Raw genomic sequence first — 18,770 nt, 5'->3', positions numbered from 1 at the left:
TCTAACTTTTCTTTTTCTCTCTCTCTCTCTCTCTCTCAAAACCATTACAGCCCACTATAACCTACTATATCCAGGTCCCCTCTACTTACCCTTCTGAAATTCTACACTCCACTGATAGATTCTCGATCCTCTGCTGCCCTCCTTGCTTCTGGTTTCTACCCGCTCCGTTCACCCTGCGGGCTCACTCCGCTTCCCTACCCTGCCCCCAAATCTCACCCACCCCCAGCACCTCTACCTTTATTACCCCATAACCACACCCACTAACATTTCCAGTCCAATCAGTCTCCAGAGCTCCAGACACACCCATTCCCTATTCCACGCTAATTAACCTTCATTCACCTCTCCTAGTTTTTTTTTCACCTAGCCAATTTAGACTACATTACTATCTCAACACCCACTCCAATACCACATCCCCAGCAAATCCTTGCACAACTTTCAATTCCTTACCACTATTTAAGTACTTACCAGATCCTCTACATATAAACCTCTCTCATTTCTACATTTAATTCAACATCAACTTAGTACCTCTAAGTACCCCCACCTCAAAATGCCTTCAAAACCCTCATTCATCTCATTTTTACTACTTCTACTTCTTAACTTAACCTATTTTCACTACCTCACCCAGCCCAGTAATTCCTACCACTCACAATCCTTCCATGTAACTAGCCACCTTACCTCCTCTCTCTCAAACTTTAACACCCCAATTTCTCCCCATCTATTTCCTATAGAATACCTTCTACTTTATCCATATAAACTTATCACCACTCATACCCCTATAATAACTGGCAAATCCTTCAAAATCACAATAGAACCTAATCCTTTCTCTAAACTGTCCAATTACCTCTCTAAACCAATCCTACACCTGATTACCAGTCTAATATCAGGTGATATCCATCCTAACCCAGGCCCCCCCACCTCAGCCATTACAGACAAGAGCATATTACTAACTTCTATAAACTCCCAAAGTATAGTTAACAAAGTCCCAAGCCTCCATGCCTGGCTCATACATAATAAACCTGACATCTTATCCATCTCAGAAACATGGTTAAAACCCCATATAAAAACTCTGAAATAACTCCACCAAACTATTCTATCATTAGAAAAGACAGGTCCCACAAAAAAGGGGGAGGAGTAGCTCTCCTCTACTAATCCTCCTTGTCAGTTACTCCCTATAACAAACCTACTCCTCAATTTAATAATGCTGAACTTCTCTTAACACTACTTCAAGTTAACAAACACAAACACATATGTATAGCTTCCCTATAAATCCCCCCAGGGGATAATATTTCCACACTCAAAGACATCCTTTCCTGGCTCTCCAGTAACATTAGAAATGAAACTATAATCTTAGGAGACATGAATATTAACTGGGCCTCCATTCAGTCTCCTACAAACCCACTTAACATCAACCTCTACAATTTCTCACAGCTAATCACCTCTATTACACGCCCCTCAAAAAATCCCTCTAGGAGCAGTATTCTGGATTGGATTTTAGTCTCTCATCCCCATTATTTCACCAACAATGGTACTCTTCCCGACCCTCTTAGTGACCACATACCCACCTTCACTCATCGTCTCCCCTTACACCTACATCGCACTCATAATTATATTACTGTCTGTAACCAAAAAAACTTTAACCCAACAACCTTTTCTAACTCCCTAAAAACAATAAATTGGAATTGTCTAAAAACATTACCTTTAGATAACACAGTTGCCCACTTCAACTCAACATTCTTAAAAATGCTAGACTTCCATGCTCCCTTAAGGACAAAGAGAATAAAAATCAATACGGCCCCTTGGCTTACCAAAAACACACTAGCAACCATGCGTCTCAGAGATAAAGTCTGGGCACACTACCTGGAAAATAAGACCCCTCTCCTACATAATGAATACAAAACACTTAGAAATAAGGTAAAAAAGCTCATCATCTCTAATCGACAAAACTACTTCTCCATCCTCCAAAACAGTAACAAAACAAATCCTCAAAAATTCTGGAAAGGTATCTCTACTCTACTTAACCCCAGCAAACCAGATACCCCCCACCCGAGACCCTAACACCCCTGATACAGACTTAGCTACCCAATTTAACTTGTTTTTCATTGAATCTATTTCCAAATTAACCTCTTCAATCTCTAACAACACCACATTCTCCAATGTACCCCCATCCTCCCCTACCAACACTCCACCCTGCACTGCTACCACTCCCTCACTCTCATCCACTAACTTTCCACCCTCCACCTCTCCTCCTACTCTGACTTCCTCCCCATCTTCTCCCCCCCCAACACCTCCTCTTCACACTTCCCACTATTCTCATTAAAACCCATACCCACTTCTACTATAAAAAAACTCCTACTGAAACTGAAGCCATGCACTAATGCTCCTGATAACATCCCTTCTTACTTTCTTAGCATAGCTGCAGATGCAGTTGCCTACCCCATTAGCATTCTAATCAACCGCTCTATCCAGGAAAGTATAGTTCCCCAAATCTGGAAAAAGGCCTTTATCTACCTTTACATAAAGGTTGCAACAATAACAGTGTTACTAATTTCCGCCCCATCGCTATCCTGTCTCCCATCTCTAAACTCCTAGAAAAGTGTATCCAAATTCAACTCCTACCACACCTCTTAGATAATCACTTACTAACTCCCACACAACATAGTTTCAGACCTGGTCACAGCACTATGACAGCCATCCTCTCCTTCCTTGAAACTATAAACAAAGCTCGGGACTCTGGACTTATTGTTTCGACCCTACTACTTGACCTCTCTAAGGCCTTTGACACTATCTCACACAGCCTGCTTTTAACTAAACTCTCAAAACTTAACCTATCTCCTTCATCTTTGAACTGGTTCTCCAGCTACTTATCAAATAGATATCAAGCAGTAAAATGGAAAAAGGCAACCTCCTCATTTCTAAATACCCCAACTGGAGTTCCCCAAGGCTCCATATTAGGTCCCCTCCTCTTTAACATATTCATAAATGATTTCTGCAACTCTATCCCTTTCTCAAACATTATCCAATATGCAGATGACTCAACTATTATCTGCTCTGCCTCATCTATCCCTACACTCCTCAAGCTTACTCAAGATGCATTTTCAACCACTGAGCAATGGATGAAAAGAAACCACCTAGCACTCAATGCCTCTAAAACCAAATTAATGGTATTCACCCCCTCTAAAGTCACCTATTTTGATAGTAGCACATTCTCTATTACTAGTCAAAATAACACACCTCTGGAACTGGTGTCAGAGATCAAATTACTTGGTGTCCAAATTGATAACCAGCTCAAATTCAACTCCCATTTACAACTAAATATAAAAAAAACCCATCAAAAACTAGGTATGCTCTATCGGCAAAATCACTACCTTACACCTGCTACTAAAATCACTCTTTCTACTTCCTTTCTTATCCCCTCCCTTCTCTATGGAGCTCCACTTCTAACTAATCTACAGTCCTCTTTGAAAACACAACTCTCCTCCTGCTACAACAAAATCGCCAAGTTCGCTGCCAGCCACAAGTCCTCCACCCACCACTGTTCCTCTCTCCAACAACTAAATTGGCTAGAACTACCCAAGCATCTCACCTATACCCAACTAACTCTTGCACACAAGCTCATTTTCAACCCCTCCCTCTGTCCCTCCCTGTCTTCTGCCTTTAAAATGCACCTACCCAATAGAGTATTAAGGTCTATCAACCAAAATCTATTAGAAGTCCACAAACCAACTTGTCCCCCAGGCAAAAATCTTCTATCGCATGGTCTAGCACGCCTCTGGAACTCCCTACCTCCATCAATTCGTATCACCTCTAACCATTTTATTTTCAAAAAATCTCTTCACTTATATCTAGTATCCCAGTGGGAATGCTCTTGCTTCCACCCCACATAACTAACACTGGTAATTCCATCTTCCTTTCCTTCCCCCATTTACACCTGCAAGCTTCCCTTATAATTTCTCCTATCTCATACACTCTTATTGTTATTACTGTATCCACAAGAATACACTATGCTGAACCTCTTAAGTGTATGATTCCTGATATGTAATTTGACTTCTCATTATTTACTTTGCAACATTCCTTCTTTGTCTGTACCCTGTAAGCTTCATCACTAATTTGTATTAGTTGTAAAAGTTTCATCTCTAGTTTGTATTAGCTGTAATGTTTCCTCTACTATTTTGTAATTGTTTGCTTGAATCTTTTACACTTGTATAATTATCATGTATAACCTATTGTAACTTTGATTGTTTGGAGCTTTTCTCCCCAGGACTCCGTTGAAAACAGGTTCATTTTGGCCCAATGGACTATCCCGGTAAACCAACTGCAAATAAATAAATAAAAATATATTCGTTTAAACCAGGATGTATGTTAAACTTTAACCTAAGTTGCCATTTAAGTTCTTTGTTTAACAATACATTCGTTATGTCTCCCCCCTCGGGTTAACTTTGACAACATCTATAATCCCAAATTTAAAACCATTAAAAAAGGTACAATTCACTGTGTGAATTCATATGTTAAAGTATAAGCAGCATATTATTGGATTGCTTAAACAGAAAATGATGTTGATTCTTGAATGTGCTGAAAATAAGGATTTACAGGATTTAATGCATTCTGCTGAACAGGTTGGAAAGCATACTTTGCAATGTGGTTTTGATTCACTAGAGGCATCTTGCAGGGCTGCTGTCACTGGGTCTGTACTTAGAAGGCATGTTTGGCTTAAGGATCAATCTTTGCCAGATCATGTTAAAGCTAAATTACTTGATGCTCCCTTAAATTAGGACCGCCTGTTTGGCAACAAAGCAGAAGAAGTTCTTAAAAAGATGGAGGTAAAAGCTAAATCTATGCAAACTGTTAAAGATTTCCTACAAGTACAACCTCCAAGATTTAGGAGGCATTGGCCATCTAAGAATTGGTCCTTTTCTGCCTCTTCCAGGCCTTCTTAGTCCAAACCCAGATCCAGCAGAACACCCAGGCTTTAGTCCCAGGGTACTCACAGGACTAAGCAGTGGGGGGCTCCCTCGTCCAAATTAGGGAGTAGTAAGACTCCCCCCTATGGTAAACTGTCTCAATGACTTAACTTTAAAACTTCCAAGCACTTCTCAACTGATTGCTCCTTTAGGGGGAAAGATTGCTCTGCAGGCAAAAAACTGGGAACTCATTACCCAGGACAAATGGGTGTTAAATATAGTTTCCCAAGGATACAGATTTCACTTCCACATGTTACCAACCCCAAACGGTTGGCCAGATCTACCCCCAAATCAGTGGGTAGAGGCTCAAAAGCAAGTACTCTCTCTCTTAAGCATATAGGCTATTCAAACTGTACCAGAAGAGGAAAAGGGACACTGTTTCTACTCAAGGCATTTCCTGGTACCCAGAAAAGACAACTCATGGCATCCTATCCTGGACCTGTCTACCTTAAACACCTTTTTGGTGATTCCAAAATTCAAGATGCTAACTCTTCACCAGTTGCTTCCTATGCTAGGCAAAGATGCCTGGTTGGCAACACTCGATTTAAAGTAAGCCTTACCTGCACATCCCAATCAGGGAATCTTGCAGAAGATACCTATGCTTCAAAGCAGGCTACATGCACTAACAGTTCTCTGCACTGCCCTTTGGCTTATCTACTGTGCCCAGGGTATTCACAAAGTGCCTAGCTCCAGTCATTGCATTTTGCAGGCAAAGAAATATTCAAATATACCCATACCTGGACGCTTGTCTAATTCAGGCAGAAAGCCACAACATACTTTTGAATCATCTGGCATTTGTACAAAAGGTACACCATAAACAAAAAGAAATCACACCTGGTACCCTGTCATCAAATTATATTCCTGGGAGCAAGCTTGAATACAACTTCCCAGATGGCTTTCCTCACGCCAGAGAAACAAATTCATTTCACAACCTACTTCAAACTAATGGCCACAACAAACCTGCTATCTGCAAGGCAAATACTGCAAGCCTTGGGGTTCATGGCCTCCTGCATTCTACTAATTCCATATGCAAGACTGCATATGAGGAAACTACAATGGTATCTAAAAAAACTATGGTGTCAGCATTCTCAGGATCTAGAAGCAATGATTTCTATCATACCTTGCCTACGGTTAGAGTTCCTTTGGTGGGCGGAGGCCTGCCACCAAAACAAGGGACTATCATTCACGCTACCCCCTGCCGCCCAAACCCTAACAACAGACGCATCAGACTATGCATGGGGGACTCACCTGGTAGGGAAGTGCATTCAGGGCAAATGGAACCCAAGTCAAATGCACCTGCATGTCAATCAAAAAGAAATGTTAACTGTACAGAATGCTCTGACAGCCTTCAAGGACCACATTCTTCTAGGGCAATTAATGGTAAAGGACAACACCACTGTTATGTGGTACATAAACAAGCAGGGGGGGTACCCATTCTTACCCCCCTCTGCAGACTAGCCATGGCTCTCTGGAGAACAGCCTTGAGCTTCCAAGTGCATCTATAGGCTCAATTCCTGCCAGGAAAACTAAATGCACTGGCAGATGAACTAAGCAGAAATCTCATGGACCCACATGAGTGGAAACTGGAACCAAAGACTTTCAACATGTTGACAAACAAATGGGGGAGCCCAGATATACACCTGTTTGCCTCCCCCCAGAACTACCAATTGGATAAATTTTGCACAATGACTCCCTACAAACAAGCTTGGAAAGTGGATGCTCTGTCCTTCAGCTAGAAAAATATATCAGTTTATGCCTTTCCTCCTCTGCCTCTCCTCTTCAAAGTACTACTAAAGATAAAACAGGACAAACCAAGGATGATATTGATTGCACTGGATTGGCCACGCCAACACTGGTGTACCCCCTTTTGCGCAGTGTGTCACTGCTTGGCTCCATGGCACCTGCCTCAGACCCCTACCCTGTTGTCACAGCAGGAGAACCAGATTCTGCACCTTCAGCTTCAAACCCTGAACCTGGCAGCTTGGCTAATTACCTAATCTCTCCATTACCATCCCTCAGTAAACAAGTGTTGGATATCATTTTGGAGGCAAGGAGGCCTAGTACTAGAAAATCTTATGCTGAAAAATGGAAAAGATTCTGTGCCTGGAACCAATCTCAAGGGATGGGCACAGCAGCGCCCAGCTTACCTCAGATTCTTCAATACTTAACTGAGATGCTTCACAAGGGCCTTTCTTTTTCCTCTATCAAAATTCACGCCTCAGCCAATTCAGCTCATTATAACACAGAACCACCCCTCTTCTCTCATCCACTGCTCAAGCAGTTCCTCAGTGGGGCCAGAAACCTAAGACTACCCAGGAGAGCCCCAACTCCAGCCTGGGACCTTAACTTTGTATTGGAGAAACTCACTCTTCCTCCTTTTGAGCCAGCTGCAAGTGCAGATTTAAAATTCCTTTCTTGGAAAACAGCCTTCCTTTTAGCAATCACTTCAGCAAGAAGGGTATCTGAATTACAGGCCCTTATGGCAGAGGAGTCTTTCATCATTTTTCATGCGGACAGGGTGTCCCTCAGAACCAATCACTCCTTCATGCCCAACGTGGTATCCAGTGTGGCTCTTAATCAGTCCATTCATTTGGCAACCTTCTTTCCTAATCCACAGAACAAATGGGAACGGATACTGCAGTCCTTAGATGTGCACAGACAACTTAGATTTTACTTGGACAGGACTAAACGTCAAAGGGAATCTGAACAATTGCTGGTGGCATTTACTGCAGGAGCAGAGGGGAAGGCTATTTCAAAGCAAACCATCTCTAAATGGAAAACCTATCCCACAGGGGATTAGACCCCATTCAACCAGGGCTGCATCTACCTCTACAGCCTTTCTCAGAGGTGTCCCTACCCGGGACATCCTAGAAACTGCTACCAGGAGTTCTGTACATACTTTCACCAAGCATTACCATTTGCCAATTTTCTCTAAATCCTGAGCTGGCATTGCCACTGCAGTCTTGCAGGGCGTTATACCTGGTCCTAATGCTATCTAAATTCTTCCTCCCATCCTTAGCTTTGGGAATCTACCCAAATGTGATGACTGCAAAGTGAAACACAAAGAACATAGTACAGTTGTGTACACTTAGCATAAATGTAGCTGTTCAAGTATATACACTGTTGCAGTCCTAGTTACCCTCACTCCAGCCCCCTCACTTCTTTTGGCTATACCTCTACTTTCCTTTATTATTATTGCTACCCATTAGGGGGGCACCTGACATCTGGGGCAAGAAAAACTGATGTAATGGCATCGGCTGCATGCTTTATACCCCTGACTACCTGACATCACGGAAGATGAGACAGCAACCGATGCAGGACCCAAGACTTTGTTAATCAGGTCGACTGACGGCTACTGCAAGCAGATAACCCAAATGTGATGACTGCAACAGTGAATACACTCGAACATCTACATTTATGGTAAGTGTACACAACTGTACTATATGTGTGTGTGTGTGTGTATATATATATATATATATATATATATATATATATATATATATATATACACACACACACACACACACACACACACACACACACACACACAGAGTAACAATTTGTCCTTGGTTGCTGTGGGATCTGCCTACTATAATCTTGAGGGTACCACCCTCAAGACAAAGCACCTCCTTGTGTTTGTAATTTTATATATATTAATAAACTTATTGTTATTTTTTTTTGGGAACCACCCACTATTACTTTTACATACAACGAATAAGCAAATTTCTGTCATTCTACAAGGCAGCAGATACCACATACCGAACAAGCAACTCAGTTATTCAACAAACAGGAACCTCATGTACTTAAAAAGCAAAGTCAGTTGTTCAACAAAACAGTACTTAAAAGCAAGGTCAGTCATTGAACAAAACAGAACATATGATATACTTAAAAGCAGTCAGCCATTTAAGAAACCAGTACACAGTATATACTGAAAAGCATTCAGTCGTTTAACACAATAATCACATAGCCACTGTTACTTTGAACTGCAATTTGTTTTAAAAGAGAGGAAAGAAAGAAAAACATTTTTTTTCAAAGCCATTTTACCATCACTAGCCTATATGTTTGCACACCCTGAATAGTTAAGTGTCCGAGCTCTGACCATTTCATACAAAACAGTGTGGAATTCACAGAAGAACTTTCTGTGCTGGGGCCTATATTATTCATTCCACAGTGTTCTACAGCAAGATCAAAGTTCAGATTTAAAGCACGGCAACAAAATGTTAAAGTGCAGTTTAAAATATACATAAATAACATTAATTACCTTTAGTCTTGAGTCAAGAATAATTCCTCAGGGTATGGAAAACATTTTCTTTTTATTTAAATGCACATTCGTCAGTGCTGGGGAGACCACCTTCACAATTAAAAAAAAAAAAATCAGTCTCCCCAAGCAGTAAAAATGAACAGTTTTTATTTTATTTTTTAGCAGTATCATGCCTGCAGAATACTGACTGTGGCCAATAGGATTTCTGCAGACCCTTGTGCTTCTCGCTTAGTGCTGCAGGTGAACACTCAACACTCATGTTTTTATTAACAATAATGTTTTAGAAAAACACAAGCCATCTAACTTGTTAATCAGTCTTGTTTCCTGACCTTAAATGTTCCAGTACCCATAACATTCTAACTCCTTAATTACTCTGTAATTAACCATCCCAGCCTGGGAAGGTCAGAGCTTACATACATTGTGTTCTTTCTCGATTTCAGAAACCAGTCTTTGTAACATCCCTTAACCCCTTCAGCACTTCAGTCATCTGTTAATACACTTACAGCTTGATATTAGAATGCAGTTGTGAAACACTCAGAACTACAATAAGTAATTGTGGTTTACATAACTATGCATCTGTATTACATATTTTTAACATGAAGAAATATTAAATAATTCATCAAACATATTTGTGAAAAAATTGTAAGTTAATATGCATTTTGTGTAGAATAATCATGAGAGATGAATTTTTCTCTAACAACTGCAATTAGGGCTTTAGACAATAGGCAAGAGGGGGCTGGAATTTATTGGAGAAAGCTGGGAAAAGAACCACGGTACTGGAAGCAAATAACTAGAGAGGGAAAGATGATAGAATGGGAAGACACCAAGAATTCATTTGGACTGCAGGTTAGAGATTGCCTTCCCTATCAATGATTGATATCAGAGTATAGGCAAAGAGAAATAAATGGGTGGGAGGTCCAGCAGTAGAGTTTTTAGTAGAATCTAGAACAGAAGGTGCCATTAAAAAGGAATAATTAGTACAGTATATAAAATATTGCACGATAACTATAAGAGTCAGTCAGAGGAGGTTAGAAAGGATTGGGAAGAGATAACTGGATAAGCAATTCACAAAGAAACAATAGGAGGGTATATGTATGTATTTCTCCCAAAAGTGCTACAGAATCTAAAAGATTTAGGATTTTTCCTTTGAAATGTTTACATAGATATTTTTATACGCCAAGTAGACTCCAGAGAGTTTTTCCTTGGGTAGACAGCCAAAATGTTGGAGGTGTGACGGGGAAGAAAGAGGTAACTGGAAACATTTTCTGGGAATGCGGTGAGTTGGCTGACTTTAAGGATTCTCTAGGGGATGCACTGTCGGAGATGCTGAGTGGGCAGATTGGTGTGATGTGGGAGATGAGTTTTCTGAGCTGTGTATGATACAGAATCAGAATTGCTTAGACATGGTAAGCCCTTGCTGTCTCTAATTGTGGTGGTGGCCAAAAAGCAGTTACTAGAAAAGGGAAATCAAAGTCCAAACCAACTATACTAGAAGTAGTGAATATAGTAACAGAGATAAAACTACCGGAACTGAGATCTTTAGAAAAGGGTAGGAGCAAATTACATAGAAAAAAATGGGAATTGTGGGAACAATACATACATGGGAGGAATGAAGTTTAAAAGAAGGCAGAACTTAAATGAGCTATGTAATGTTTGAAAATGACTGGGTGGATTATAAGTGATGTATAATGTTTGCAAATGGGAGTGTGTCAGTATGGTTTGTGATTTAAAATGCTTGCAAACAGGATTGTGTCAGTGTGGTTTATTTTCATTTATATAGATGTATGGCTGCGTATGTCATACGTGATGGTTTTAGTGGATAAAGCCGTGACTATGACCCACACTTCTTGGAGGTTGACCAGTGGCTCAGGTACCAGAGTAGCTGTCCTGAGAGGAATAATAAGGGGTGGCATGCTTGCTTCTGTCCTGGGGGAAAGATTAAGGAGCTCACGTTTAGAATTAAATATTTTGAATCCCTTATGAAGATCAGAGATCACCAGAAGTGGCTGACTTTTTAGAGGTGCATTCCTGTTTTGGGAAAACTTTCTTTGTAGTGAAGACATGCCCACAGCATATGCCTGATGCATACTATCCCTTTAGGATGTTACAGGCATGCATAATAAGAAAATAACAGGGCATAAAGAAAAACCCTGATTCCCCATGTGGATGATGACACCACTTCTGGTTGTCTTGCGCCTTGCTCCTAAGAGAATGAATGGGCCATAGGGTTCTTATCTTGGGGGAACAAATGGGGCAGTAGTTGGGCTGGAGGTGGAGACTCGGTCACAGCAGTAGTGGAACAAAAATAAATTTATAAATTTTTGTGTAAACAGCAAACTTACATAACTTTTCCTTCAAGTCCAGCTACCTGAATCACTGCTTTGGTCATAGTCAGAGGCAGTTCCTGTACCAAATAATGTAAATGGCAGTTATAACAACAACTCTTTCCTTATTGTAAATTCCATACTATATTAATCTTCTGTTTATGTTTCTGCCTTTTGCCCATGCTGCTGTTTTTTGATCCACTGTAAAATTGGTCAACTTTTATTGTAATACTTTCTGTAGCTCTGCCACTTGTTTTGTTAAAGCTTATGTAGGTCACATCCACAGCCAATACTGGTTTAACTGCATTGGGTACCTAGTCATATAGGGAACATGACAACTGTCTAAAGGTAATATGTGAGACTGCTGATTGCGGTAGTTATTCTGAAAACTACTTTAATTGAACTGTAAATGTGTTGTTTTCCCCTGTGTTGTGTGGCTGTGGAGTTTGCAAATATAAGGTAGAGGGTGTGAGAGGTTACCCCCACATGGGGAGCTGCAGGGGTGCATGACCCTTGCAAAACATAATTTAATTCACTGAAAGTGTTATTCCATGTAACTGCTACTTACTATTGGCATTAGGAGTAATGGAGTTCATAAAATCATCATGATCCCTTTATCTAACAGTTTTAGATTTGTCTTGCATTTATGCCACCTCAGATTCTGTTCCCCAGCTTCCTTGAACCATTCTGCAGCTCTTTCCTTCTCCTTAAGCAGTTCCATAATTGTTTCTGTAATGGACGTTTGGATAACTGGTCTGACCTTTCATGCTATTTGCTGCTGCTCTTCTTGTGAATTTAAATCTCACTGCTATCTTCCAGTTCAGGTTACCACTCAGTCTTTCCAGGACTTGTTAATGAGAATAGTAATGATTTTGCTGATTCTGCAAATTAATTCAGTTAGATTTTTTCTTTATGTGGTAAAAGTGAGGCCTGTTTCAGCCCATTGTTGTCTTGGAAGATATACATTTTCCTACTATTGTTTGACAGTAACCTCACACACTTACTATTTACTGGAACACTTCACAGAGTAGAAAAGGAAGAAAAAACACAGCAACTTATCTTTGCCTGGACTCTGCTTAGTGAGGAAAATTGTTTGTACTTCCACAACTTCTGTTGCCAGTGTTTCTTTAACTGTTGATGCTTTGTGATCAGCAATGCCCTGGGGTTGATGATTTAATTGAGCTTGCAGCTCTTGCTTACTTAAATTGCAAAGGTTATAATTTTTCAAATTTGGTTTGCACTAATTTGTTTTCTCCAGAGCTGTTGCATTTTTAAGCCAGTATGATTGACTGAACTCATATGTTCTTTTCATTTTTTCATTCACACTTGTAGATTGCTGAGGTTGCGGAACCCTTGGGGTCGATTTTCCTGGAATGGGAATTGGTCAGATGAGTGGCCTCACTGGCCCAGACCACTTAGGAATGAGCTAATGCCCCATGGAAGTAGTGAAGGAGTCTTCTGGATGGAGTACAGTGATTTTATCAAGTAAGTACAGTCTCTGCATCAGAATGTTTCCCTCCTTATTTCACTCCTAAAACTCTAGCAGTGTGTGACGTTATTGCCATTTCACTCGCTAAGTAATGCAAGCATATGTAAAGTGTGGTGTAACACTTTATCTGGTTTGGTTCACTGTTTCTGCAGTTTAGAAATACTTGCATGTTTGGAATACAGTGGTTCATGTGAGCTAGATTGTGCTGAAATTACTGCTAGCTGACTTAACTACATGCTTTCTTGCTGTGCTGAACCCCTGGCTTCCAAGTAAGTTGGGAGCTCATGTAGTAAAAACCCTTGAATAATGTGCTGTCATGCCACATTATGAGCCGTTTGGTTTAGTGAAATTGATTTGTTAAGATAGCATGTTAACATTATTTTCTTCTTGCTTTTCTCTTGTTTTATCACAGTATTATTTAAATGTTTTATTTTTTTTTGAATTTTAACCATTCTAGGTTATGGAGGAAAGCAAACATTGTGTTTATTTTTGTGAGGCATATGAGAGCTCAATTGCTTACAAAACTGTGGAAGGAACTGAAAACTTTGTGTTTAAGGTTCATAGGTAAGTACTAAACTAACTGTCCTTGCAGGCTATTTTAAGCCTAGTCAATTTCCCTATTGATGCTCGAATTCCTATTTCATATCAGGCCCTCTCCTATTCTCTATTTTTTAAATGACCTATATTCTGTTATTCCTCAAGCTACTTGTATCCAATATGCAGATGATTCCACGTTAATATGCTCTGCCACCTCACCATCTGTCCTACAGTCCATAACCCAAAATGTGTTTAACACAGTCGAGAAATGGCTTCTGCATCGATGCATCATTCTGAATCCCATAAAAACAAAACTGTTACTATTTACTCCCACCCGTAGGGCCTCCCCACTTAATTTTACTGTCACATCCAGCAATGGCACTGTTATATCTCCTGATTGTACTACTAAACGTCTTGGGGTACTAATTGACAACAGCCTTACTTTTGATTCCCATATTAATAGTAATATAAAAACAGTCAACAAAAAATTAGGATCCCTATACAGGATTAAATCCTTTTTGACTCCACTAGCCAGGACCACCATTGCCCGGACCCACTTAATCTCTACCCTTCTCTATGCCTCGCCTATATATATGAGACTATGTAAAAACAACATCAACAAACTAGCAATCTCCTACAATAATATTGCCAGATTTGCAACTGGGTCTGCCTTCAGAGCCCATCATTGTGATAATCTTAAACAGCTAGGATGGCTAAAACTGCCAAATATAGTACTATTTAACCAGTTAACAGTTGCCCACAAGATCCTGTACCAACCTACTAACACACCAATATTTACTAACCTAATCACCCCCTATAACAACCTCAAGACCCTACACTCATCAAATAAACTACTCGTACAAATAGGTAAAGCTAACAGTCTGGCTGGTGACTCCTTATTCGCCAATACAGTGTGAAAAATTATATAGTGCTGCTTACTGTGGTGGATTTACCTGTTCTTGTGCCAAATGCAGAAAAACATGTTTTTTAAGGAAATATATTGTGTCCATTTTTTATATGCAGAAAGGAAACACATTGTCACAGTGTTCTTTAAAAGCAGATTTTGCATTTTTGCTCTTGCATACATCCTGTTTTTAAGTCTGTAAAGGAAAAATGTCCATTCAGCAGATTCCTTATTTTCCAAGCCACAGTCATTTAGTATGGATGCTGATCACATATTACTAAACTCTGTGTCTGCATTTAAGCAAGCTTTATTTTATACCTTATTTATGTTACATATTTGTAACAAAATTACTTTCAACCTTAAAACCCTGTTGAGCATAATCTTACACAGTGGGCAAAACCTGGAACTCCCTCCCAAAAGACCTAACCACCATTACCTCTACAGCATTATTTAAAAGCAAATCAAAGCCATACCTTAAATCACAGTGGCTGTGCCCTTGTTCTGACCCTGACTACCTACCTCTATTTTCTCAAGGTACTTCACCATACCTGTATAAACTAGTTACTTTTCTGTTAACTACTAAGAGAGTGTATAAGCTACCTACTTTTTCTGTTAACTACAAAGAGAGTATTCTCATATTAACTTTTGTATTAGCGAAATATTTGAATGGCTAACCATAGCTGAAATGTACCATGATTCTGTTTACAGAAATGCAGCAAAATGTAATGAATGGGATGATTATCTGTAAACTTAGCTGTATTTGTAAATGTCACATATTATAAATGATAGTGTTTTTTGTTTGTTGGAGCTTTTCTCCCCGGGCCTCCACTGAAAATGGACATATATCCAGTTGGACTAGCCCGGTCAACAAATGTAAAATCAAGTAAATAAATAAAATATTTGGTGTTAGATTGGCCGTACTCCATTCCATGGTCAGTTACCTCTAGTGAGAACAACTGGCATCGTTCCATAGATAATTTCATGGGATCATGCATGGCATAAAGCATTTAGTAGCTGCCTCTGTCCATTAGTAGTACAGGTGTCATTGCTGGAGTTATTTTTTTCCCCATCCATAGATCCTCCTAGTTACACTTGAATATGCATAGGGATGAGCTTTGTTTATTTGGATGGGGAGTCTGTTCCAGAGTAGTGGTATCCACTGTGAGATATCTCTGTCCCACCAAACCATTCTGTTGATGTTGCAGAAAAGATTTGGCTCTACAGACCAAGTATTTATGACTGGGGACAAAGAGCACCAGTACAAAGCTTTATGAGACACTTGGCAGAAAAGACAATCTTGCTTATAAACCACTCTCATTACCACACCCACCCTGTTCCTGTTCCATTCGTTAGTGCATTTGCTTCTGTGGCAGAGTATTCTGCTCATATTTTAATCTACTTTCAATGTACCCTTTCTGCTCCTACTAGTTGTTATTGTAAGGTCATATTGTGAAGGACCATGCTCCAAATCCGTGAGATTGCAAGGGTATCTCTTGTGCACAGCCCTCTTCAGGTCACCACACAGATTTTCTAAGGATTTAGGTCTGGGCACTGGCTGGGCCATTCCAAAACTTTATTTTTCTTCTGGTGAAACCATTCTTTTGTTGATTTGGATGTATGCTTGGGGTCATTGTTGTGTTTAAAGGTGACATTCCTCTTCATCTTCAGCTTTCTAGCAGGCACCTGAAGGTTTTGGGCCAAAAGTGACTGGTATTTGGAACTGTTCATAATTCCCTCCATCTTGACTAAAGCCCCAGTTCCAGCTGAAGGAAAGCGACCCCAAAGCATGATACTGCCACCATCATGCTTAACCGTGGGGATGGTATTCTTTTAGTGATGCAAAGTGTTGTTTTTGCACCACACGTACCTTTTGGAATTGTGGCCAAAAAGTTCATCCTTGGTCTCATCAGACCATAACGCATTTACCTGCATGCTTTTGGGAGACTTGATGCATTGTTTTGCAAATTTTAGCTGGTTCTCTGTGTAAGAAAAGGCTTCCGTCTTGCAGTCTTAACCCACAGTCCAGATATATGGAGAGTATGGGAGATTGTTGTCACATGTAGTACACAACCAGTATTTGCCAGAGATTCCTGCATCTCCTTCAGTGTTGCTGTAGGTCTCTTGGCAGCCTTCCTGACCAGTTTTCATCTTGTATTTTCATCAATTTTGGAGGGATGTCCAGTTATGTCACTGTTCCATATTTTCTCCACTTTTTGATGACTGTCTTCACTGTGTTCCATGGTATATCCAATGCTGTGGAAATTTTTTTGTACCCTTCTCCTGACTGATACCTTTCAAAAATGAGATCCCTTTGATGCTTTATAAGCTGTCTGCTAACCATGGCTTTTGCTGTAGGAGGCAACTGAGTAAATGTCAGGAAAATCCTACTATGACAGCTGAACTTTATTTGGGGTTAATTAGAGTCTCTTTAATTGATGTCAGGTGTGTATCCAATAAGACTGAATGCTGTAAGTAAATCAAAAGGTGCTTCAACAAAGTATTAAAGTGTGTGCAAACTTATGCAACCAGCTTATTGTACATTTTTTATTTTTTAGATTTTTCCCCTAACAGATTTGTTTGTTTTTCAATTGAATTGCACAGGTTATAGGTCACATTAAAGGTGGGAAAAGTTTTGAAATAATTTATTGTGGTCTCATTTTTTTATATCACAAAAACCTGACATTTTAACAGGGCTGTGTACACTTTTTATATCCACTGTACTTTATCTAAATACCTTTAGTATCACTGAGGTAAGTATTCCAATAATGATTTAGAATCTGTTCTTTGTTTAGAGGATGCTAGTATCTGTTCCAGTAATGAAACCTGGCTTAAAGATCCAAAACATGTAGAGTATACATTCTGTCATTGTGGCAGATTAAGTGGGATCATTAATGCTGTCTTAATATTTGTAAAATGAATATCTAAATCCAGAAGCCAAGGAAGCATCTTGACGCTGGAAATAAGTCATCCAAGAAATATTAGGTGTTCCATCATTTGATCACTGCTGCATTAGCCTTAGCTATATGGGTTATATCCTGCATACGATATTATAGCCAGCAAGCCTCCAGAGCTTCAGTGCATCTTCCATGCACCAATACCATTGACTGTTTGAGCAGAACTGTTTGAGAGAGTTGTTTTGGCAACAAGCCCTTCAGAGCTTTTCTGACTATGAAGAGTGATTCAGTAGCAGGCGTTCAAGGATTGATGGTTTAGTGTTGCTCCATTGCTGGACAAATAAGTTCCCTTTTGGAAAAATTAAAAAAAAAAATACTTTTTAATTTTTGAAGAAACTTAACTTTCTGTGTAAAATTACTTTTTTAAGCTAGAAAAAATGCATTGGATTGTCATGTGACTTTCAGTCACCTTTTAACAGTAAAGTGTGACTTTTTATTCTTGTGTTTAAAACAAATTGTAATTAATCTTTCTTCTTCTGCCTAAAACTTTTGTTAAATTGCATTTAGGGCTGGGATAAGTGTGTGTTGTACTTTTCCATGGTGTTTTTGTTGGAAAAAATTACTTTTCTTTTGCTTACTTTTTTACCAATTGTTGCTGTTATGCTTACCCAGGCTTCACTATGGAGCAAGTTACTGGTTCCACGATTCTTCCATTCTCAAGCCAGAAAAAAGAAAATTTCTAGACAGCCTTTGCCCCTTCAGCAGGCTAGAGATTTACCTCAGCCGTGGGTGATTCAGCTGGGGCCATTGCTGGTTCCTCAGATAATTCATCTTCTGCCTTGGCTCCCTCTGTTATAGTCCCTTCAGCCACCATGGAGTGGGGGTTAGAAATATTCTTTGCAGTTGTTGGAGTGCCTTGGCAGACAAGGGAAAACCGCTCTTGTCAGTCTTGGAGGAAGGAGCAAGGGATGCCTCTTTGCCTAGCCAGTCTGGCATGCCTATTCCCAGTGGTGATGTGTCTGACAGGAGTCCGTCTGCTTCTATGGAAATTCCTGTTAAAAAGGAGCAGAAAGTTAAACATTTATCTTTCCCTGTCTTATTTACCTTAGGCAAGAATGATTTATTGGGCTGAGCTCAGGGCTTAGTTCAGGCTGTTGACCCTTTTCATTCTGGTTTTACTGGTAGAAGATAAAGGAATTCTTTTTCCGAAGATTTCCAGTATAATGAACAGGGAAGGATTTTGAGGTAACAACAACTGCTTTCTCTCCTCAGGTTATTGATTCTGACTCTGAGGAAAGTTTTTCTTCTGACAGTCACTTAGATTTTTCTTTTTCTGAAACCATATCCAGAGTGAACTAATTATTTCAGTGAGAATATGATGATGTCCCAGTATCCTTGGAAAA

General features: G+C 39.8%; 1 protein-coding gene across 1 annotated transcript in view; it reads left to right on the top strand.

Annotated features, from left to right (window-relative positions):
* Positions 1 to 18,770, top strand: part of CAPN15 (calpain 15) — a 1,742,089-nt gene that overhangs the window by 1,396,117 nt on the left and 327,202 nt on the right. The window contains exon 9 of the mRNA XM_044088958.1: positions 12,876 to 13,028. Within this exon, the coding sequence (XP_043944893.1) occupies positions 12,876 to 13,028 (153 nt within the window). The remainder of the gene's footprint in view (positions 1 to 12,875; positions 13,029 to 18,770) is intronic.

The sequence above is a fragment of the Protopterus annectens genome, chromosome 12.part0 (assembly GCF_019279795.1).
Source record: "Protopterus annectens isolate FY-2018-M chromosome 12.part0, PAN1.0, whole genome shotgun sequence".
Taxonomy (NCBI): domain Eukaryota; kingdom Metazoa; phylum Chordata; order Ceratodontiformes; family Protopteridae; genus Protopterus; species Protopterus annectens.
The sequence above is the reverse complement of the archived record's forward strand: the minus strand, read 5'-3'. Positions and strand labels throughout refer to the sequence as shown.